The 16,705-nt window shown below is 60.9% G+C and overlaps 4 protein-coding genes across 5 annotated transcripts; all 4 read left to right on the forward strand.

Moving 5' to 3' along the window:
• Positions 1–347: 347 nt before the first annotated feature.
• LOC128917936 (CMRF35-like molecule 7) lies at positions 348–4,041 on the forward strand. Its single transcript, XM_054221677.1, is given in 8 exon segments — positions 348–479; positions 1,317–1,612; positions 1,614–1,647; positions 1,981–2,113; positions 2,634–2,743; positions 3,045–3,085; positions 3,193–3,303; positions 3,574–4,041. Coding segments are annotated over 8 exon segments (843 nt in total). The 5' UTR covers positions 348–436; the 3' UTR covers positions 3,649–4,041.
• Positions 4,042–5,894: 1,853 nt separating this feature from the next.
• Positions 5,895–8,097, forward strand: LOC128918095 (CMRF35-like molecule 2). Its single transcript, XM_054221977.1, has 5 exons — positions 5,895–6,339; positions 7,039–7,150; positions 7,475–7,578; positions 7,759–7,832; positions 7,963–8,097. Exons 1-5 carry the CDS (start codon positions 5,895–5,897, stop codon positions 8,095–8,097), a joined length of 870 nt encoding a protein of 289 aa, XP_054077952.1.
• Positions 8,098–9,588: 1,491 nt separating this feature from the next.
• LOC128918096 (CMRF35-like molecule 7) lies at positions 9,589–11,600 on the forward strand. Its single transcript, XM_054221978.1, has 4 exons — positions 9,589–9,733; positions 10,120–10,455; positions 10,919–10,997; positions 11,225–11,600. The coding sequence occupies exons 1-4, from the start codon at positions 9,700–9,702 to the stop codon at positions 11,598–11,600; spliced, it is 825 nt and encodes a 274-aa protein (XP_054077953.1). The 5' UTR covers positions 9,589–9,699.
• A 3,988-nt stretch (positions 11,601–15,588) lies between these two features.
• Positions 15,589–16,701, forward strand: LOC128917993 (CMRF35-like molecule 8). 2 transcript variants are annotated; one of them, XM_054221801.1, is made up of 3 exons: positions 15,589–15,703; positions 15,835–16,179; positions 16,350–16,701. In XM_054221801.1, exons 1-3 carry the CDS (start codon positions 15,664–15,666, stop codon positions 16,532–16,534), a joined length of 570 nt encoding a protein of 189 aa, XP_054077776.1. In that variant the 5' UTR covers positions 15,589–15,663; the 3' UTR covers positions 16,535–16,701. The 2 variants fall into 2 exon arrangements, with proteins under 2 accessions (XP_054077776.1, XP_054077777.1); XM_054221802.1 differs by having other exon boundaries at positions 15,835–16,264; positions 16,350–16,487.
• The last annotated feature ends 4 nt before the right edge of the window (positions 16,702–16,705 follow it).

The following is a 16,705-nucleotide window of genomic DNA, read 5'->3' on the forward strand; positions in this document are numbered from 1 at the left end:
CCTCCAGCTTCTGCTCCTCATGTGTGCATCCCAGAGCAACCCAGCACAGGGGTACCAGCAGGAGCAGAGCATGGTCCACTGGCCCATGATGGTTTGTCCATCCTCAGCTTGTCCATCATCATTTCTCCTCTTCAACATCAGGTTTTCCCCTTTGAAAAGCTGAACTTAGTTTTTCATCAGCCCTGAGCGAGTTTGGAAAGAAGTGTTTGGTGCGGGTATCCCTGGCCCGTAGCAGCAGCGGTATGTGTTGCCCCGAGCTAGAGAAGTGAGGCAGAACCCACGCCCCGGGGGAAGTGGAACCAGGGCAGGAAGCCGAGAAGCGGCAGCGCAGCCGTGAAGGGCTCCTTCGAGGGCGTCTGGCACTTGGTATGGCCACTGCTGGGGACTTGTAACGCCGGGGAGTGAGGGCTGAGCCTGCAGCCACCCAGTGAGCGGGATGGGGGAAAGGTTCCTGGTCTGGACCTGGATTCTCCTCCCAGGTAAGAGCAGGATCTTCTCGTATCAATGGGAGCGGGTAAGGGCTCATCAGGGCTGTGCCAGCCTTCCAAAATCCACATCCTCATCCAACAGTGATGGAAATGCCTTGTGGATATATTTCTTCCCTACTTTCCCCTCTGCCAAGAACTGATTAACTATTTCAATCCCACATAGAGGCTGGAAACCTTTTCCAACCCACAGACCCCTAAAAACACCCCACGGGAGGCTGCAGGGAGCTTGCAAATCCCGTGACCCGCCGTCTGCCATGAGAGCAGCAGGCAGGGGGGGCAGGGCAGGCAGGGTGGGCTTGCTGCCTTGTGCTTGCCAGCAGAGATGGCCTTTAACAGAAACCTGAGCGCTTTGGGGTGAGCAGTAGCATCCCAGGGGGTTTGTCTTTGGGAGAGGGCAGAGGTGAAGGAGGGCAGGGGGCTGCAGACCGAGGGAGATATTTAGAATTTCTTCCTTTTTTTTAAACCTGAACCTGGGAAAGCCTGGGGGGGGGCCTGTCCTGCCCAGGGCTGGAGGGGCAGCTCTTCTCAGAAGAGCCCACTGGCAGAAGCAGAAGGGGGTTTCCAGGTACCGGGTTTTCATCGGGAGGCTGAGACCAAGCGGTTTCCCCTGTGCCCTCCCTCCCTCCTCGGCATCTGGCCCCACATAGCCTCCCTCCACCTTGAAGCCAGAGCCCTGGGCTGCAGCACCACTGGCTCCAGAGAGGTTTTCTGGGAGTAGCACGAAGCAGCTTGCGTGGTAGGGGCACAGGCAGTGGGCTGGGGACAGGGGGAAGGCTTGTGCGTGGGCTTGTGCTTGCCCGCAGGCTGGTATGGGCTCTATCCCTGCAGGATGCTGGGCTCTGCAAGGTCCCAAGGAGGTGAGCGGCTTCCCGGGGGGCTCCGTCGAAGTACCCTGCAAGTACAAGCCGGAGCTGGCGGATGCCAATAAGTACTGGTGCAGGGGCAGCAGCTGGTTTTCCTGCTCCATCCTCGTTCAGACCACGACCCCCAGGAACGAGGTGTTGGGGGACAGGGTCTCCTTGCGAGATGACCCCGTTCACCACATGTTTGTGGTGACCATGGAGAACCTGACAGTGGAGGACAGCGATCAGTACTGGTGTGGGATCCAGGCAACCTGGTATGACCCCCATGTTCCCCGTCATGGTGTCTGTTCTCCCAGGTAAGCTCCTGATGTGGCTGTTCTGCTTTGATGGAGGCTGGAAGTGCAGAGGAAATGGAGGCAGGGGAGGCTTGGGAGAGAGGACGGGGAGAGCTGGGGATGGAAGAAATTCCCCTCCCAATTGCCTTCAGTGATCCCCCAGTATCCACCCCCTCGCTCCCACGGTGTACACAGCCTCCCTGGAGCCACACTTGGCATTTCCCAGCCACCCCCCATCACCTCCCTTCTAGTAGCCTCTGTGGCCCTGAAGCCCCCAGTCACCAACCTCAGCTACAGCCCAGTACCAGCTAACACGCACCACGGCGCTTTGCTTCCCATCTTTTTCCACCACAGTGCCCAGGAGCACACTGTATGACCTTCACATGACGCAGAGGGAAGAGGCCACATCTGCTCCTACCTTTCCATGGACTCCCCTGGAGCTGGAAAACACTGTGTCCATGCCAGAATACAGAAGCCTGCAGGCTAGGTGAGTGCCAGGGCCACTGGGGAGGAGAGGGTCTGTCCCCAGCACAAGGACCAGGCAGCCTGAGGATGCAGGGTCCAGCTCCAGCGTGCCCACAGGGCTTTGGGGCCAATGGGGCATCTCCGGAGAAAGCAAAACGTGATTCTAAGGGGACTGCTGTATCCCTGGATGCTGTAGGACTGTGCTGTTTGGGGGTCCCAGGGTCTTTGCCCAGCTCCCGCAGGGCTGGAGGGATTCCCAACACCCCAGGCAGGCCTGTGCTGCGTCTGGGCATTTGTCCGTGGAAGTGAGGGATGAATCTGTGCAACTCACTCAGGCCAACTTGGCCAGATATTGCACATACACGTGCATGATTCCGTGGCCAGGAAACCTGGGAGAAATCCTTGGAACATCCTTGCCAGTCTGTGGAGTCTCATAGTCCCTGGGTTTGTGCCAAATACAGGCATGAAAGCCCTCCCCAGGGCACAGGGCTGCAGAGGGGGCAGCACAGAGGGGCAGCTAACAGCCTTTTCTCCCCTCCTAGAACCCTAAACCTGCTTGTCCTGTTCCTGACATCCGCTGCTGTGCTGGTGCTGGTTTTGGGCGTCATCATCTGCCGTAGGATTAGAAGGGCATCACTGGAGAACAGCAAAGGTACAAGTGATCTGGGGTTCCAAGCTGTGGCCCTCCTCTGTGGGGGGGTCCCCCCAGCACACCACAGGCTGCCCTCCCGCTCCCATCCCAGGGGTGAGCAGGGCTTGGGGCGAAAGGGGCTGGAGCCCTCCCCAGGACCCGCCATGGTCCAGGGGCTCTTGGCAAAATCAGACCAGACTTGAGGTTGCACAGGAGACGATGTGACACCCATGGGGAAGGGCTCAGGACCCCCCCAAAATGCTCCCTTTCAGCAAAGGGAGCTCTGTGCTGGTCTGACCCATTTCTCCTGCACTTCCCCCAGCGGCCCAGGCCATGGAGAGGAGAAGGGCCAAGGACCTCCAGGTACTGCAGGTGGCAAGGCAGTGGGATGGGGGTCTGGTGATGGCTCCACCATGAGGGACCCACTGCCTGGAGCCCGCCTGGTCCCCAACACACCTCATCACCTCCAGGTCCCTTCAAGCTGGAAGCGAGCAGCCGCTTCCAATAACATCTACATGAACAGGGAAAGGGAGCTCAGCTTGCCCGAGGATGACTATGAGAACAGACCGGCCAAGTGGCAGGTAAAGGGGGCTGGGGCAGCTCCCCGAGCACGCAGCATGTTACCCCACGGGAGCTCCTTGCTGCCAGCCCCACGGTGAGGAGGAGCTGCCCGGCTTTGGGGTCACACTCCTTCCCCCACACCAACCTTTCCCTTACCTTTAACCACCTGTCCCAGGCAGCAGCTACCAAAACCTTTAGGAACTGGCATTATGTCGACATGAACTTTTAGGGCTCTGGCATAGGCAAACCTGCAAAGTGCCACAGATCTTCACATTTCTCCCCCATTTCAGGACTTTGAAAAAGAAGACGAAGTTTCGGTTTCCAGAGCTCCAAATCTGCAGCCAATCTACATGAACACGCGCTGAGCGGCTCCGCTCTTGGCCCCTCGCTGCCAGAATCCCCGTGTCCAGGAACGGGCATCCCCTGTGGCTCGCCCGACATCGAGGATGTGTTTCCCCACTGCTGCTCGAGCTCTCTCTGCTTCTCCTGTTGAGATTCCCCGTATCCTGCAGAAGCAACCCCAGTCCCCTCCGTACCACATGAGACCGGGGACCCTAGTGTCCCATGGGGTCCCGCAGCATGACCTGCACGCCACCAGGCCAGCAGTGCTGTTTGTCCCCATCCTGCCATGAGGTTATTAAACAAGATGAGATCAGAAGGTATGGGATGTGTTTAAAATATCCCTCACTCAGGGGTTAAAAGCCCATTGTTCGTGGTCCAGGCTGTGGGGGACCAAGGGATGCTGCTCTCTGGCAGCCCCTTCTCATCCTCCTTGGTTCTTGTGCTCAGCAATAAGGAGGAAGTGGAGGTCACCATTTGGTCTGAGATATGACCTCCATCCCCTTCCTGGCCCTGGTGACTCTGAGATGCCCCAGGAAGGAGGTGGTGGTACAGCCAGTGAGGCCACCCATGTTCCCACACAGCCCTCAGACTTGTACTTCTTTATTTTTACCTCGTTGGTACCTCATTCCCTTCCCTCTGGCTCTGCACAGAGTGAAGGGGCTGAAGGGGGGTGGAGGGAGGGTCTGGTGGTAACCTGGCTGCAGGGGGTCCCATCCTGCTGCCCCCAGCCCGGCCTCCCATGCAGACGTCAGGATTTCGGCTGCATATCCCAGGCTGAGGAGCTGCGGAAGGAAATGCCCCTGTTTGGGTAGATCTCGTCATCTACCCAAATATAATCACCCTACTGCGAAATGGAAACCTACGCATCAGTTTTAGAAAGAGGAAGAAAAACCACAAGGATGGAAAGAAAAGGAAGTGGGGAGATGCTGCATGAAGGGCCTGCGGACAGCCCTGCGTCGGCAGGACAGCACTGGGGCAGCCACGCCGGAGCCGGAGCTGGGGGGAAGCTCAGCTCCATCCCAGCCACAGGCCAGGGGAGCTCCTCCAGGTGCCACTTGCACAACCCAAGCTCATCGTCTGCAAGAAGGTCTGCTGCCGAACGTGGAGATGGAGCATGGGGGGAGCTGCTGCCTGGACCAGCTCCAGCGATGGAGCCATGCTCCCAATTTTTCCACTGAATGCCAGCTTGGTCATACCTGGGATAAAAAAGCCAGAGAAGGAGGAGGAGGAGGAGGAGGAAGTCCCACATCATCCCAACCATCCTGCCCCAGGGGGCACCATCGGCAGAGCTGACCCCCAGCCACCCAACTGCAGCCCTCTGCACCGTACAGCAGCTCTGGGTGATGTCCGGATCACTCCCGCTCCCCCCTCTCCGTAGGTCTCAGGTCCCCCACTCCCCCCCCCACCAGCTCAGTGCTGCAGACCCCAGCAGAGGCTGAGGCTGGGACCAGGCACCCACACCCCCGAGAGCTGCCATGTCCCCACCATGTCCCCCTCAGCCAAAACGCAGCCCAGGGGCTGAGCTGACACCCTCCGAGCGCCTGGGAGGCTGCACCCATCCCGGAGTCCCTCCTCAGCCTGGCCGAGGGGGAGCACCAGGACATGCAGCCTCCAGCACACCCAGGAACACAAGGTGGACTCTGCAAAGATCAAAGCTCCTGTGCTGGTTTTGCCCCATTTTGTTGTTGGAAGCTCTGCTCAGCTCCTGTGTTCCAGCACCTCTCTGCAACAGCTATTTGGGGTGAAGACCCCTCCCCTCCTAAACCCTCCTGTCAAGTGGGGTGCATGGGGCCCCATGTCCTGTTTCTGCAGCTGCCCACCCTCCCTGTTATGCTTCAGGTGTGCCAGTTTGCAAAAAGCGTCTCAGCAGCTTCTTACCCGCAGCAAAAACCTCCCAGCCCCGAGGCGAAGCCTGGCCAGATAAAAATAACCCGGCAGCAGAGCAGCGCGCTTCGCCGCTGCCTCTTGCACAAATGAAAAAGCAACAAAAGAAGCCAAGAGCACGCATCAGCTCAGCATCCCCCAGTTTGCTTGGGAGGCTGATGCTCGTGAATCTCCAGAGCAAAGCTGGACGATGGGGATATCGGCGGGCTGGGTCTGGCTCCTTCTCCCAGGTGAGGACAGGTTCCAACCACGCTGGTGATGCTCCGGCTCCTGCTGGCACCAAGGGTGCTGAGCCCCCCCCAGGGGCACGGGCTCCCTGCTGGGCACCGACAGAGCCAAAGTCTCCCATCACCGCAGCCTCATGTCTGGGACTAAACGTTGGCAGATGGGGTCTCCCCCAAAGCTCTTCTTTCCAAAGAGAGCCAAGAAGGAGAGGCTCGGGGGAAGGCTGACTTTGCAGCCCTGTTTCTCTCCTGGTGTCACTGTGGGTTTCTTTGCAGTTTGCCAGGCTCTGGTTGTCCCCAGGGAGGTCAGTGGCCAGGTCGGGGAGACGGTCTCCATCCGCTGCTGGTACCCCCGGGGCTACGAGGGCTACAACAAGTACTGGTGCCGAGGGGCCAGCCGGGACTCCTGCCGCAAGGTGGTGGAGACAGAGGGCAGTGAAGCGCCCTGGCAGCATGGCCGGGTCTCCATCCAGGACAACCATGTCTTCTGCGTGGTTCTACTCACCATGAAAGGCATCTCTGAGGCGGATGCTGGGAGCTACTGGTGCGGGATTGAGAGGATGGGCAGGGACCTGATGGAGCCGGTGACAGTGAGGGTGGTTCCAGGTAAGCCCTGGTGTCCAGCCGGTTGGAAATTTTGCTGGCCAGGACCCTTTTTTGGAGAGGCCACTGGCTCATGGGCCAGCAGTGACCTGGGAGGAAGCAGCAATGCAGGATAGAGCCCCTGGGCTCTGATCCAGTTCTACCACCCAGTATAAACAAGCAGCAGAGGATGGGAGGGGTGACAGGCTGCTTTCTTCAGAGGATGATCACAGATGCAGGCAGAATGTGCTAAAGCCCAATGCAGGGTCCAGCCCCGGGCTGTTTTTGGGGGTCCCAGCACCCAGCGCCGAGCAGGCAGGACAGTGGAGCCACCGGCTACACACGGCAGTGAGCACTAATGCTGAGCCCCAGTGCGGAGGCCAGGGAGCGCCTGCCAAACCCAGCCTCCAACAGCCAAAGGATACAAAATTTGAGTTTCTACACAAGGAAAAGGGGTAGATCCAACCTCACTGGCCTTGGGGAAACCTCTGGCTCATGGCGGGTGGAGAGATGTCTCGCCATGGGGAGACACAGCCCAGAGAGGCGAGGGGGAGGCAGGGGGGCAGGCAGGCGCAGACAGGGTGAGTCCCACAAGGATGCTGGCAGGGCAAAGGCATGTGCTGGAGCGGATGTGGGCAAGTATTTGTCTGCTGCTGGAGGAGATGTGGGGGACGCATGGTCACTTCCAGCCCCTAGTTCCCACCAGGACCTTCTTTTATGCAGCTGTGCTGGGTACCACGGCAGGTCCCCAGACCACCCCTACCCCCTGGATCTCCACCACCGTGATGGAGCATCCCCCCCCCACCAACGCCACCACCAACGCCACCACCACAGGGTGAGTCCGGGGCTCTGGGGCACAGGGTGGGCACGGGGAAGGACGGTGGGCTCTCACTGCCTCAGGCAGCACTGGGTGCCCCTGAGTGAGGGGGCTCAGGGAGACACGCAGGGTCTTCATCTATCAGCCCGGGCATTTGGGAGTGATGCAGTGGCAGAGACCAAATTGAGGTCCCAGGCTGTTGTCCTGCTTTGCCTCCCACCCCACGGCTGGCTGCAGAGGGGCTGGGGGAGGGCAGCAACGTGCAGGGCACTGCAGAACAAAGCCCCAGCCTTGGGAAGGAGAGAACCAGCCCCGCTCCTCTCCTCTCGCCTCCATCCCCAGAGGGCCAGCCCCGAGTGCCCTGGTGCCCAGCGTGGTCCTGCTCTCCCTCCTGGCTGCCGCAGGCTCTGCCGGGCTCCTCTACGCCCTGCGCAGGAGGAGGGAAGGTAACGGCACCCACGCGCGCCCCGTCCAAGGCACACCCCTCTGCCTGTCCCAGGACCTGGGGGACAAACCCAGCCTGGGCACAGGGCTACAGGGGGTTTCGCCCTCCCAGCGACACAGAAACACCCCCTCCATGTCTCTTATTTCTGGCACACTGGCCCCTCGCCCCAACGCCCCCACAGCCCCCCGCAAGCCGGGTACCGCTGCCGAGCCGGACCATGGGCCCATCTACAACAACGAGCTGTTCCTGGCAGAGGTGAGGGCCCCTGGTGCGGGCAGTGTGGGCAGCGTGGGCAGGGGCCATGCAAGGCGGCTGCTCACCCTGGGCAGCTCCCGCGCTGCCCACCCGTGCCCAGGGCTGCGGGGACATGCTGTCCCATTGCCAGGGTGGCTGCTGTGACACGGAGCAGGAGCCCGAGCCAGAGGACCACGGCATCTACACAAACACCCTGTGTCAGGAGGAGAGGATGGGGATGCCCAGAGGACATTTCCCAGGACAAGAGGTTTCCTACATGTTCTAGCAGAGCATCCCTCATGGACAGAGGGTCTCTGCGGAGCTACTGCCGGGGATGTCCTTGCTGCAGCAGAGGAGGCGAAGGAGCGCTGCAGGAGGCAGCTGCTGCTGTCCCATCACCGTGGCATCTCGGCGGTCTGACAGCCTCTGCCAGTGACGCTGGAGCCCAAGGCCATGCTGGCACCGTCCCCTGGCCTGCAGGACCCCGAGAGCCCCCTGCCCCTGCGTTGCTTTGGCGGATTGACCCGCGCCTCTCGGCTGGCAAGAAACCACATCCCTGATTCTTCCGCAGGCTGAGGAGCGGGATGTTTTCCCAGCTCAGCAGCAAACAGATTGTTTTGGGTTCAGATAAATCCAATAAAGAAATTCCTCTGCAGGGGCTCAGTCTGGAGGGGAAAGGGGACAATCTGCTGTGCCCACAGAGCTGCTTCTGCTGCTTTTGTCCCGTTTGGGGGTCCCCGGGGCACCCCGGTACTGCTGGGGCTGCGTTAGGAGGAGGCAATGGGACATGGCACTCAAAGTAAGGAAGACAAGAGCAGCTGGGGGGCGGCTGGAGCCCTGGCTGCTCATCCTTTCCAGGCATGCTTATCAGCAGAAAGCAGGTTTGCAGTTCCCAGTCACTTCTTGGTTTCAGAACTTGCTGCTATTTGCAGTGACTCAGTTCACAGCCGGTCAGATGGTTCACTGGGAATGAATGGGTTACTTGATCAGAAGGAAAACCCAGAGCTTCCTCTTGCCATGGTGTGGGGACAGGGGGGACAGGGAGGGGATGGGATCAGGGGAAGGAGCAGCCTCAGCCTTCAGCAGGACCCGGGGTTCGTGCTTTCTGCTCTTTCCAAGGGGCATCAAGGAAAGAAGCCATTGGCAAGGCAGGTGCCAGGGAAGTGGCTTTGCTTTTTGTGCCTGGGTTTCTAAAACTTTCGGTGGAAACATTTAATTTCAGGAGAAAAACAGTGTTGTCACTCAAAACCCATAGCTGTGCCAAAAAAAGGCCTTTTGTGGGGGGGAAATGAAACACTTCTGCTTGAGAAAATGAACAAAAGCAGCCCAGCTCGCACTGGCAGCTGGCTTGGGAGCCGGGGAGCAGCGGTGCAGTGGGGTTGGATCTCCATCACCCCAGTCCATCACGACCAGGAGAGCATCCCAGTGGTCCCAACCGGTCCATCCGCAGGGGCTGACCTGCATTCACCCTACCCTGGTCCCCGGACGCCTTCTCTGGCCTGGTCCCCCTGCGAAGACCCCGAAGCCCTTTCTACGGGCTTCGAAGGAGGGAAGGGGCAGCATTCTCTGCTGGGACAGGCATCGCAGCAGAGGAGCCCACTGCATTTTGGCATTTTGCTGGGAACCAGCAACTGTTTCAGAACAAAAGCAGAATCTTTCTCATGAGACACCCCCAGGGTGAGTCACGGTCCCTGCGCAAGGGAGAGGAAGCAACCGCCTTTAAAGGCATCCAGGGTCTGTGGGTGAACACTGCCCAAGGAAGCAGCCGGAGAAAGAGGTTTGGGAAACTCCTGGGAGGCCCCGGTGCGTATGAACCCGGCTCCATCCTGCAGGACGCTTTGTGAATAACTACAAGGAAAAATCCGCATCGAGAGTGAGAAGCTGGAAAATGAGAATTTTCCTGGTTTGGACGCTTTTCCCAGGTGAGACCCAAGAGCACAGGTCAGGTGGTTCCCACGCCATGGGCTCTGGCAGCTCACTGCAGTCACAGCAAGAGCCCAGCGGGTACTGTCCTTTTCTGTGGCCACCAGACGGCTACAGGGGGTGATCTCTGAAATGTGCTTGTATCGCTTCCATATGAACCCGGGTAATAAGGCTTTTTGCCCATTTAATTACACGGGGGGTGCTTGACGGGGGCTCTTTTTTAATGACCGGGGACATCTCATCTCATCTCAGCAGCGCTCCCTGGCACAGCAGGTGCAGCCCGCCTTGGGACAGGGTGCCCCCGAGCATCCCGGGCTCATATCCCTCCCAGTTCCCTGAGGCGATGCCGGTACCTGCTTGTGGCACCTCTCCCTATCCCCCACAGGTGGCTGGGCGGTGACGGGCCCCACGCAGGTGACTGCCAAGCAGGGCGACTCGCTGACGGTGTCCTGCAGCTACAAGCCGGGCTACGAGCTCTACCCCAAGTACTGGTGCCGCCCTGGCTTCCTCTGGTTTTGCTTCACCGACATCGTCCAAACCAATGGCTCAGAGGTGACGGTGACACAGGGTGGGGTGTCCATCAGGGACAACCACAGGGCACGCTCGTTCACGGTGACGCTGGGTGGTGTTACGCCGAGGGACGCAGGCTGGTACTCCTGCGGGGTGAAGAAGAGACTGTGGTTCAACCTGTGGCACAGCACCGAGGTGACGGTCTCTGCAGGTAAAGCCGGGCTGGGAGCAGAGCAGGGGTGTTCGATGGAGCCTGTCACTTGGGTCACAGTGCTGGGGACAGGACCTCCCCAGCCAGGGGAACACAGGGGCTGTCAAAGAGGGAACAAGCTCCTTGTGGGCACCGAGACCCACTGGAGGCTGCCCCAGTGTAAATTTGGAGGAGGGACGGAGGGGCATGTACAGAGCTGCATGCAGAACAGAGCCTCTGCCCTGCTCCTGTTCAGAATCTCTGCTTCCACAAGCCCGTCCGTTGGCGTTTCCAGTCCCTCCCAGTAAAAACCCTCTTTTTCTTCCTCCTCCTCCCCATTGCCCAGAGCATTGCCTGGAGATCCCCATCTCCACCTCCTGCACCTCCATGGCCAAAGTCTCGGGGCAGAGACCCCCTGTGCAGGGGGCAGGATGGGGGGTGGGGGAGGTGTCCACTTTCCTCTGACTCTGTGTTTTCTTCACAGCTGATTCAACCGTGACCAAACCCAGTGACGTGCACGCGTTGGCCACCAAACCCCTGTGTTCCGCGGACTGTGAGAAGCTGTGAGTCAGGGCTTGGGCTCTGGGCAAGCACCCAACAGCATCCCCCAGCCTAAGACACCTTTTCCCCTGCATGCATCCCCCAGCCCTGGGTCCCCTTGGTTGCGGGAGTCCCAAGGAGCATCCGGGGGGCAAGTGGGGTGGCCGGTAGTTGTGCAAGTGCCCCAGTCCCCATCCTTGGTGCCCAGACCCTGCTCAAGCTCTAGCATCGTCTCTTTTCTCCTACCCAGGTCCCAGCTTAGTATCACCCACCTGCTGCTCTTCCTCAGCGTGAAGGTGCCCATGGTGCTGGCCCTGGCATGTGGGGTTGTGTGGGTGAAGAGCCGGTGCAGGACCCGCGACGGGGAAAACCTACAGCCCTTCGAGGTTACCGGCAGCACCGGGGCACCAGGCTCCCCACCTACCCCAACCACCCCGGAGCCGCAGGGACACCCTCCTGTCCCCTTGCCCCCCACCCTGCCAGGGCTGTGCTACCCATCACGGACGCCCCGCGCCGGGAACTGCTGGGCACCGGGTGCTTCTCCCTCTGTGAAGCCTCGGCCCCTCCTGGAAGCCCCTGTGCTGGAGAGGGGAGGGTCTGGGGCACAGAGAGCTTGCGTCTGCTGAGCTGGAGCTGCCAACTGAAGACAATTTTGCAATAAAGCCTGGGTACCCTGCAGGTACCTGTCTGTCTGTCTGTCTGTCTGTCCGCCTGCTCCCTCCTTCGGCTGCTGGCACTGCCCGGGATGCTGGTGGCTGCCGATGCTGATGTGTGGGGAGGTGTGGGGACATGCTGAGGTGTGACTGGGGGGGACTTGGGGTCAGAGGGGGCCATGTTGGTGTCTGCTCCACCACGGCCCAGTGCAACCAAATGCCCACCTCCAGCTGAGCGAAAGTCGGGGATCAGTGTCCTTCCACAACTGTCTCCTCCACTACAACTTTCCACCTTGAGACTGAGACCCAGCTGCACCATGGGCTCCTTTTCTCGTTGCTCCTACTATTTTCCAGGTTCTGCATCTCCAAAAAGCGGGCACCTGCACACTGCTGAAATCCTGCCAAACCCCTGCTTTTTGCGTGTCCTTGTCCCCCACGGAGTGGCTGGCACCAGCAGCCACGCCACAGAGAGCAGCGTGGCCACCTCCATCCCTCCTCAGGCTACTCCAACATTTCATGGCGCAACCAGCTTCACCGGTGTGTCGTCCCCCCCCCGAGAGCTTTAGAGGAGAGTTGTTTCTCCTCAGCTTTGTTTAAGGAACTGAAATGCCTGGGGTGCCAGGAGCGGGCATGAACCAGGAACTCACAGTCTGATACAGCCACACGTGGCAAAACCTCTGCTGCAGACACAGCAGTTTGGCTGCCCGGGAGGGAGCGAGCTGGGGAGCCCGGCCCTGTGCCCCGTACCTCACTCTCCCTGCCGCCCTCCTGCCCTCTCCTGCCAGGTAGGTGCTGGGAGTCCACAGGGGACGCAGGGGCCGGGGCTGCGCTTCCAGCCGCCTGGGTCCCAGCTCCTCGTTTGTTGTCTGGAGGGTTTGAAGGGTCTCATCTTCCTGGGCCTGGCCAGTGCCACCTCCTGAGTGAACATGCGGGAGTGGGAAAGCTCCAAGAAGGAGGTACCTGGGGAGCAGGTGGGATCTTCCATGTCCCCAGCGTGCCCCATCCGGGGACAGTCCCTGGCACTGTGAGGTGGGGACAGCCCTGCCCCAGAAATACCATGTGCGGAGAGGATGGAGGTGGCAGCTCCAAGGCAGAGCCACAGGGAAATGCAGAGCTCCCAGGTTGTGCCCTGCAGGGGAAGGGACCCGAAAGCAGCTGCACAGGGACACCCAGCGCCCAGAGCCCAGCCCAGGTGATGCTCAGGGCAGGGACCTTTCGCCCCCGAAGAGCTGCTGTCAGGGGCCAGAGTTCAGGGCAAGGCACAAGTCAGGGACAGGGGCACCTCAGTTGTGTCTCCACCTAGGAACACCCTCAGCACCGCTAAACTACAACCAACCGTTGGCAATAAAGCTGCCTCCTCGCCTTCACCAAGGCCAGAGGTGCGATGGTACCAGCAGCGGGTCTGCGTGCAAGGCTTTGGTCTGAGACAGGACCTGGCCATAGGAGAAAGTCCCTGTGACACCCAGTGTGGTCCCTGCGCATGGGCTGCATTTTTCCTGCCTGTCCGCACCTGACCCCGAACTCTCCTTCACCCCTTGGAGCTTCTTCCAAAGGGTTTGCCCAACCCGGTGCAGGCTCAGCAAGTTGCTGATGTGTGGGAGGGAGCACGCTGCGGGGGACTGGTACTTCCAGGGGACAAGGGATGGGGATGAGGAGGAAGCCTGGAAAGACCTGATCGGGGCATGGGGCTATGTCACGGATTGAGTGATTCACTTCACTCGTAAGACAGAAGCGGCAACATATTTATTGATAGAAAACAACAACTTAACAAAGTTTGATAGTAAATGCGACAGTGGTTTAACAAGATTTGATGGCAAGGTACGCTGCATAGAGGACAGGAGCAGACAAAACTGTCCCTCCCATTGAGCCGAGGTTCAGAGAGGACACCCTGGCTTTCGAAACTCCTTCTCAGAGAGGGGTCTGGGTGCCGCTGGATCCATCCAAGCCCCAGACTTGGACAATGGCTTATGTCTAAAGTATTATACCTGCACAATCACTCTGAGTTATAATCTTAGTGAAGCTTCGAAGTTTAGCATACTGTTGGCCACAAGGGATCTCTCAATCTCGAGAAGTAACCTCGAGCGGTGTCCCCACTCAAGGCGGGATCCTGGCGTGCAGCCCACTGCCGTGCAGGAGAGCTCAAAGTGCTCTTGGGCTGTTCACTATTTGTGGGGCAAGATTATTGAATTATAGTCATATTCACATACTGACCACAGTACCGGTATTATGGTTGGGTGGGTGCTTTTCTCAAGTTAGCCCTTGGCTATTGTGTTGTTATCTCTCTCCCCACAACCACGCTGAGCTGGATGCAGCCATCACCATTATGACCACCACGGGTGGCTATCGCTTGGGCAGATTACAGGAGATGAAGGTCAGGTTGGGGGTGGGGAGGAGCACACCATCACAGGCTACTGAGCCACAGCAGAGGGGACAGCCCGGTGGGACATGCTGGCCAGGGCAGCGGGGACGGGTGCTCATGTCCAGCTGCACAGGGCCAGGGGGCTGGGGCTCCTTCTCTGGCAGGACTGAGCCACCCCTCAAGAGGCAGCGCGCCCCAAGGCACCCTGCCTGGCCGGAGAGGCTGGGCAGTGTGGCAGCGAGGCAGGGAGAGGCAGGACTGCACCCCACTGTGGGGGCAGTGCCGGCGGCAGAAAGGGGAGCCCCTGGGGCAAGGGAAGGAAAGGGGGCAAGAACAGGGCAGCAGCACTCAGGGGACACTGCATGGAAGAGCTCTCAGTGACCTGGGAGGCAGGAAGTCAGCTGAGACCAGAGGAAACAAAAAAAAACCCACACTCTTGCTAAACCTTCAGCAGCAACGGAGTTGGTACCACAGGCAGAGGAGGAAGCCAAGTCCCAGAGACCCAACAAAAAAGGAACGTGAGGGGCATGGCCCAGGACAACCTGTCCACGTGGCTTCTGCTGCCGCTCACCTGGATGCTGCTGCCAGGTAGGGCTGTGAGGACCCCCGGGGCTCAAGCCCCACACTGGACCGGCGCCATGGGGCAGGACGTGTCAGTGCAGTGGCAGCACTCCCATGGCTCCGTGTGTTCCGCAGGCTGCTGGGTGCTGAGGGCTCCTCACACCGTGTGGGAGTTCCCGGGGGGATCTGTCTCAGTGAAGTGCACGTATCGGGGTGGTTATAAGATGAAGCCAAAATTCTGATGCAAACCAGAAACAGATTCTGACTGTGTTGCTGACATGATCATTACCATGAAGAATCACACCATGATGAGGCAGGACCGATTCTCTACCCAGGACAATCGCTCATGGCGGGTGTTCACGGTGACCATGGAGGGCCTGACCAAGGGGCTTGTGGGCACCTGCCACTGCGGGGTGTGAACAAACACAACAAAGCGTGATAAGTCTTTCAAAGTGAAGGTGATCATGTTGCCAGGTCAGTCCCCGCACTTTCACTCCGCTCACAGCACCAGTGACCACCATGTCAGGGGTCCGCATCCGGGCTGCGGGAGGAGATGGTACCCGGGGTAGGGGGGAGAGTGACAAGGGCAAATCACTGCCTAGACGCACCTGCTGCATCTGTGCCCTCTTCACATTTGCAGGCCCGTCGCTGGCCCCTACCCTCCCTCCGACCATGGACGCTCCACAAGGGCCCCCCGACGCGTTCTGCTGCTTCCCGGTGGTGGCCGGGCTGCAGGTGCTGGCGCTGATAGCCATGAGCGGAGCCGTGCTCTGGGTCAGCCTGCGGAGCGGCTGAGACCCCAGCGGGGATCCCCTGGCCGCAGCCGGCGCCGCTCCGCTCCGGGACGCCACGGCCTCGACGGCGAGGGCGAGCTGGGGGGAGGCAGCACCGGGGCCCCGCCGGGCCCTTCCCACCGCCGACGGGGGCTGCAATAAAGCTTCTCCGCCACCGCCCCGCGCCTCCGTCTCTTCTCTGGGGCGGCCCCCGCGATCAGGCAGCCCCCGGGGTGCCGGCGCTCCGCCCCGACGGGGCGGGCGGTGCCGCGGGGGCTGGCCGTGCCCCGCGGAGAGGAACCGGGAGCGGCAGGACGCCGAGCTCCGCCATCCGCCAGCGACCATGCAGCTCCTGCCGCTGCTCGCCTGGACGCTGCTGCCAGGTAATGCCGGGCCGGAGCCCCCCCTGCCCCCGAGTGGCGCCGGGGGGCGGCCCGACGCGGGGCCGGGGGCGGGCGCGGCGGCGGCGGCGGCGGCGGCGGCAGCACTCCCGCGGCTCCGTGTGTCTCCGCAGGCTGCTGGGCGGCGGTGAGGGGTCCCGGCACCGTGCGGGGATTCGTGGGGGGGTCCCTCTCGGTGAACTGCACGTACCAGCACGGCAATGAGATGAAGCCGAAATTCTGGTGCTCTCCGACAAGCATTATTTTTACCTGTGATGATGACATCGTCATCACCTCGATGCATCATCCGGAGGTGCGGCGGGACCGATTCTCCATCCGGGACAATCGCGCACGGCGGGTGTTCACGGTGACGGTGGAGGGCCTGACCGAGCGGGATGCGGGCATCTACCGCTGCGGGGTGCGATCAGACTTTCCCCGGGTTGACAAGAGTGATGATGTGGAGGTGATCGTGTCCCCAGGTCAGTCCCTGCACGTCCCCACCCGCCCGCACAGCACCAGTGACCACCACGACGGGCATCCGGGTCCGGGCTGCGGGAGGAGATGGTACCCGGGGCGGGGGGGGAGAGTGACAAGGGAGGGTCAGTGCCTGGACGCACCCGCTGCATCTGTGCCCTCTTCGCATCTGCAGACCCGTCGCTCAACTCGGCCCCCACCCTCCCTCCGACCAAGCCCCGCCCGCCCGCGGCGGGGACGGACGCACCGTCGGGGACCCCCGACCCGTTCCGCTACTTCCCGGTGGTGGCCGGGATGCAGGTGCTGGCGCTGATAGCCATGAGCGGAGCCGTGCTCTGGGTCAGCCTGCGGAGCGGCTGAGACCCCAGCGGGGATCCTCTGGCCGCAGCCGGCGCCGCTCCGCCCCGGGACGCCACGGCCCCGACGGCGAGGGCGAGGTGGGGGGAGGCAGCACCGGGGCCCCGCCGGGCCCTTCCCACCGCCGACGGGGGCTGCAATAAAGCTTCTCCGCCACCGCCCCGCGCCTCCGTC

This window comes from Rissa tridactyla, chromosome 15 (genome assembly GCF_028500815.1).
Source record: "Rissa tridactyla isolate bRisTri1 chromosome 15, bRisTri1.patW.cur.20221130, whole genome shotgun sequence".
NCBI classification, from domain to species: domain Eukaryota; kingdom Metazoa; phylum Chordata; class Aves; order Charadriiformes; family Laridae; genus Rissa; species Rissa tridactyla.

What these genes read in the sequence shown, in the direction of transcription:
- LOC128918095 (XM_054221977.1), top strand. Translation starts at nt 5,895, where the DNA reads ATGGGGTCTCCCCCAAAGCTCTTCTTTCCAAAGAGAGCCAAGAAGGAG. An exon ending in GACAGTGAGGGTGGTTCCAG is followed by an intron (nt 6,340 to 7,038) that starts GTAAGCCCTGGT and finishes TCTTTTATGCAG; the next exon opens with CTGTGCTGGGTACCACGGCA. An exon ending in ACGAGCTGTTCCTGGCAGAG is followed by an intron (nt 7,833 to 7,962) that starts GTGAGGGCCCCT and finishes TCCCATTGCCAG; the next exon opens with GGTGGCTGCTGTGACACGGA.
- LOC128918096 (XM_054221978.1), top strand. Translation starts at nt 9,700, where the DNA reads ATGAGAATTTTCCTGGTTTGGACGCTTTTCCCAG. An exon ending in GGTTTGGACGCTTTTCCCAG is followed by an intron (nt 9,734 to 10,119) that starts GTGAGACCCAAG and finishes TATCCCCCACAG; the next exon opens with GTGGCTGGGCGGTGACGGGC. An exon ending in TCCGCGGACTGTGAGAAGCT is followed by an intron (nt 10,998 to 11,224) that starts GTGAGTCAGGGC and finishes TCTCCTACCCAG; the next exon opens with GTCCCAGCTTAGTATCACCC.
- LOC128917993 (XM_054221801.1), top strand. Translation starts at nt 15,664, where the DNA reads ATGCAGCTCCTGCCGCTGCTCGCCTGGACGCTGCTGCCAG. An exon ending in CGCCTGGACGCTGCTGCCAG is followed by an intron (nt 15,704 to 15,834) that starts GTAATGCCGGGC and finishes GTGTCTCCGCAG; the next exon opens with GCTGCTGGGCGGCGGTGAGG. An exon ending in GGAGGTGATCGTGTCCCCAG is followed by an intron (nt 16,180 to 16,349) that starts GTCAGTCCCTGC and finishes TCGCATCTGCAG; the next exon opens with ACCCGTCGCTCAACTCGGCC.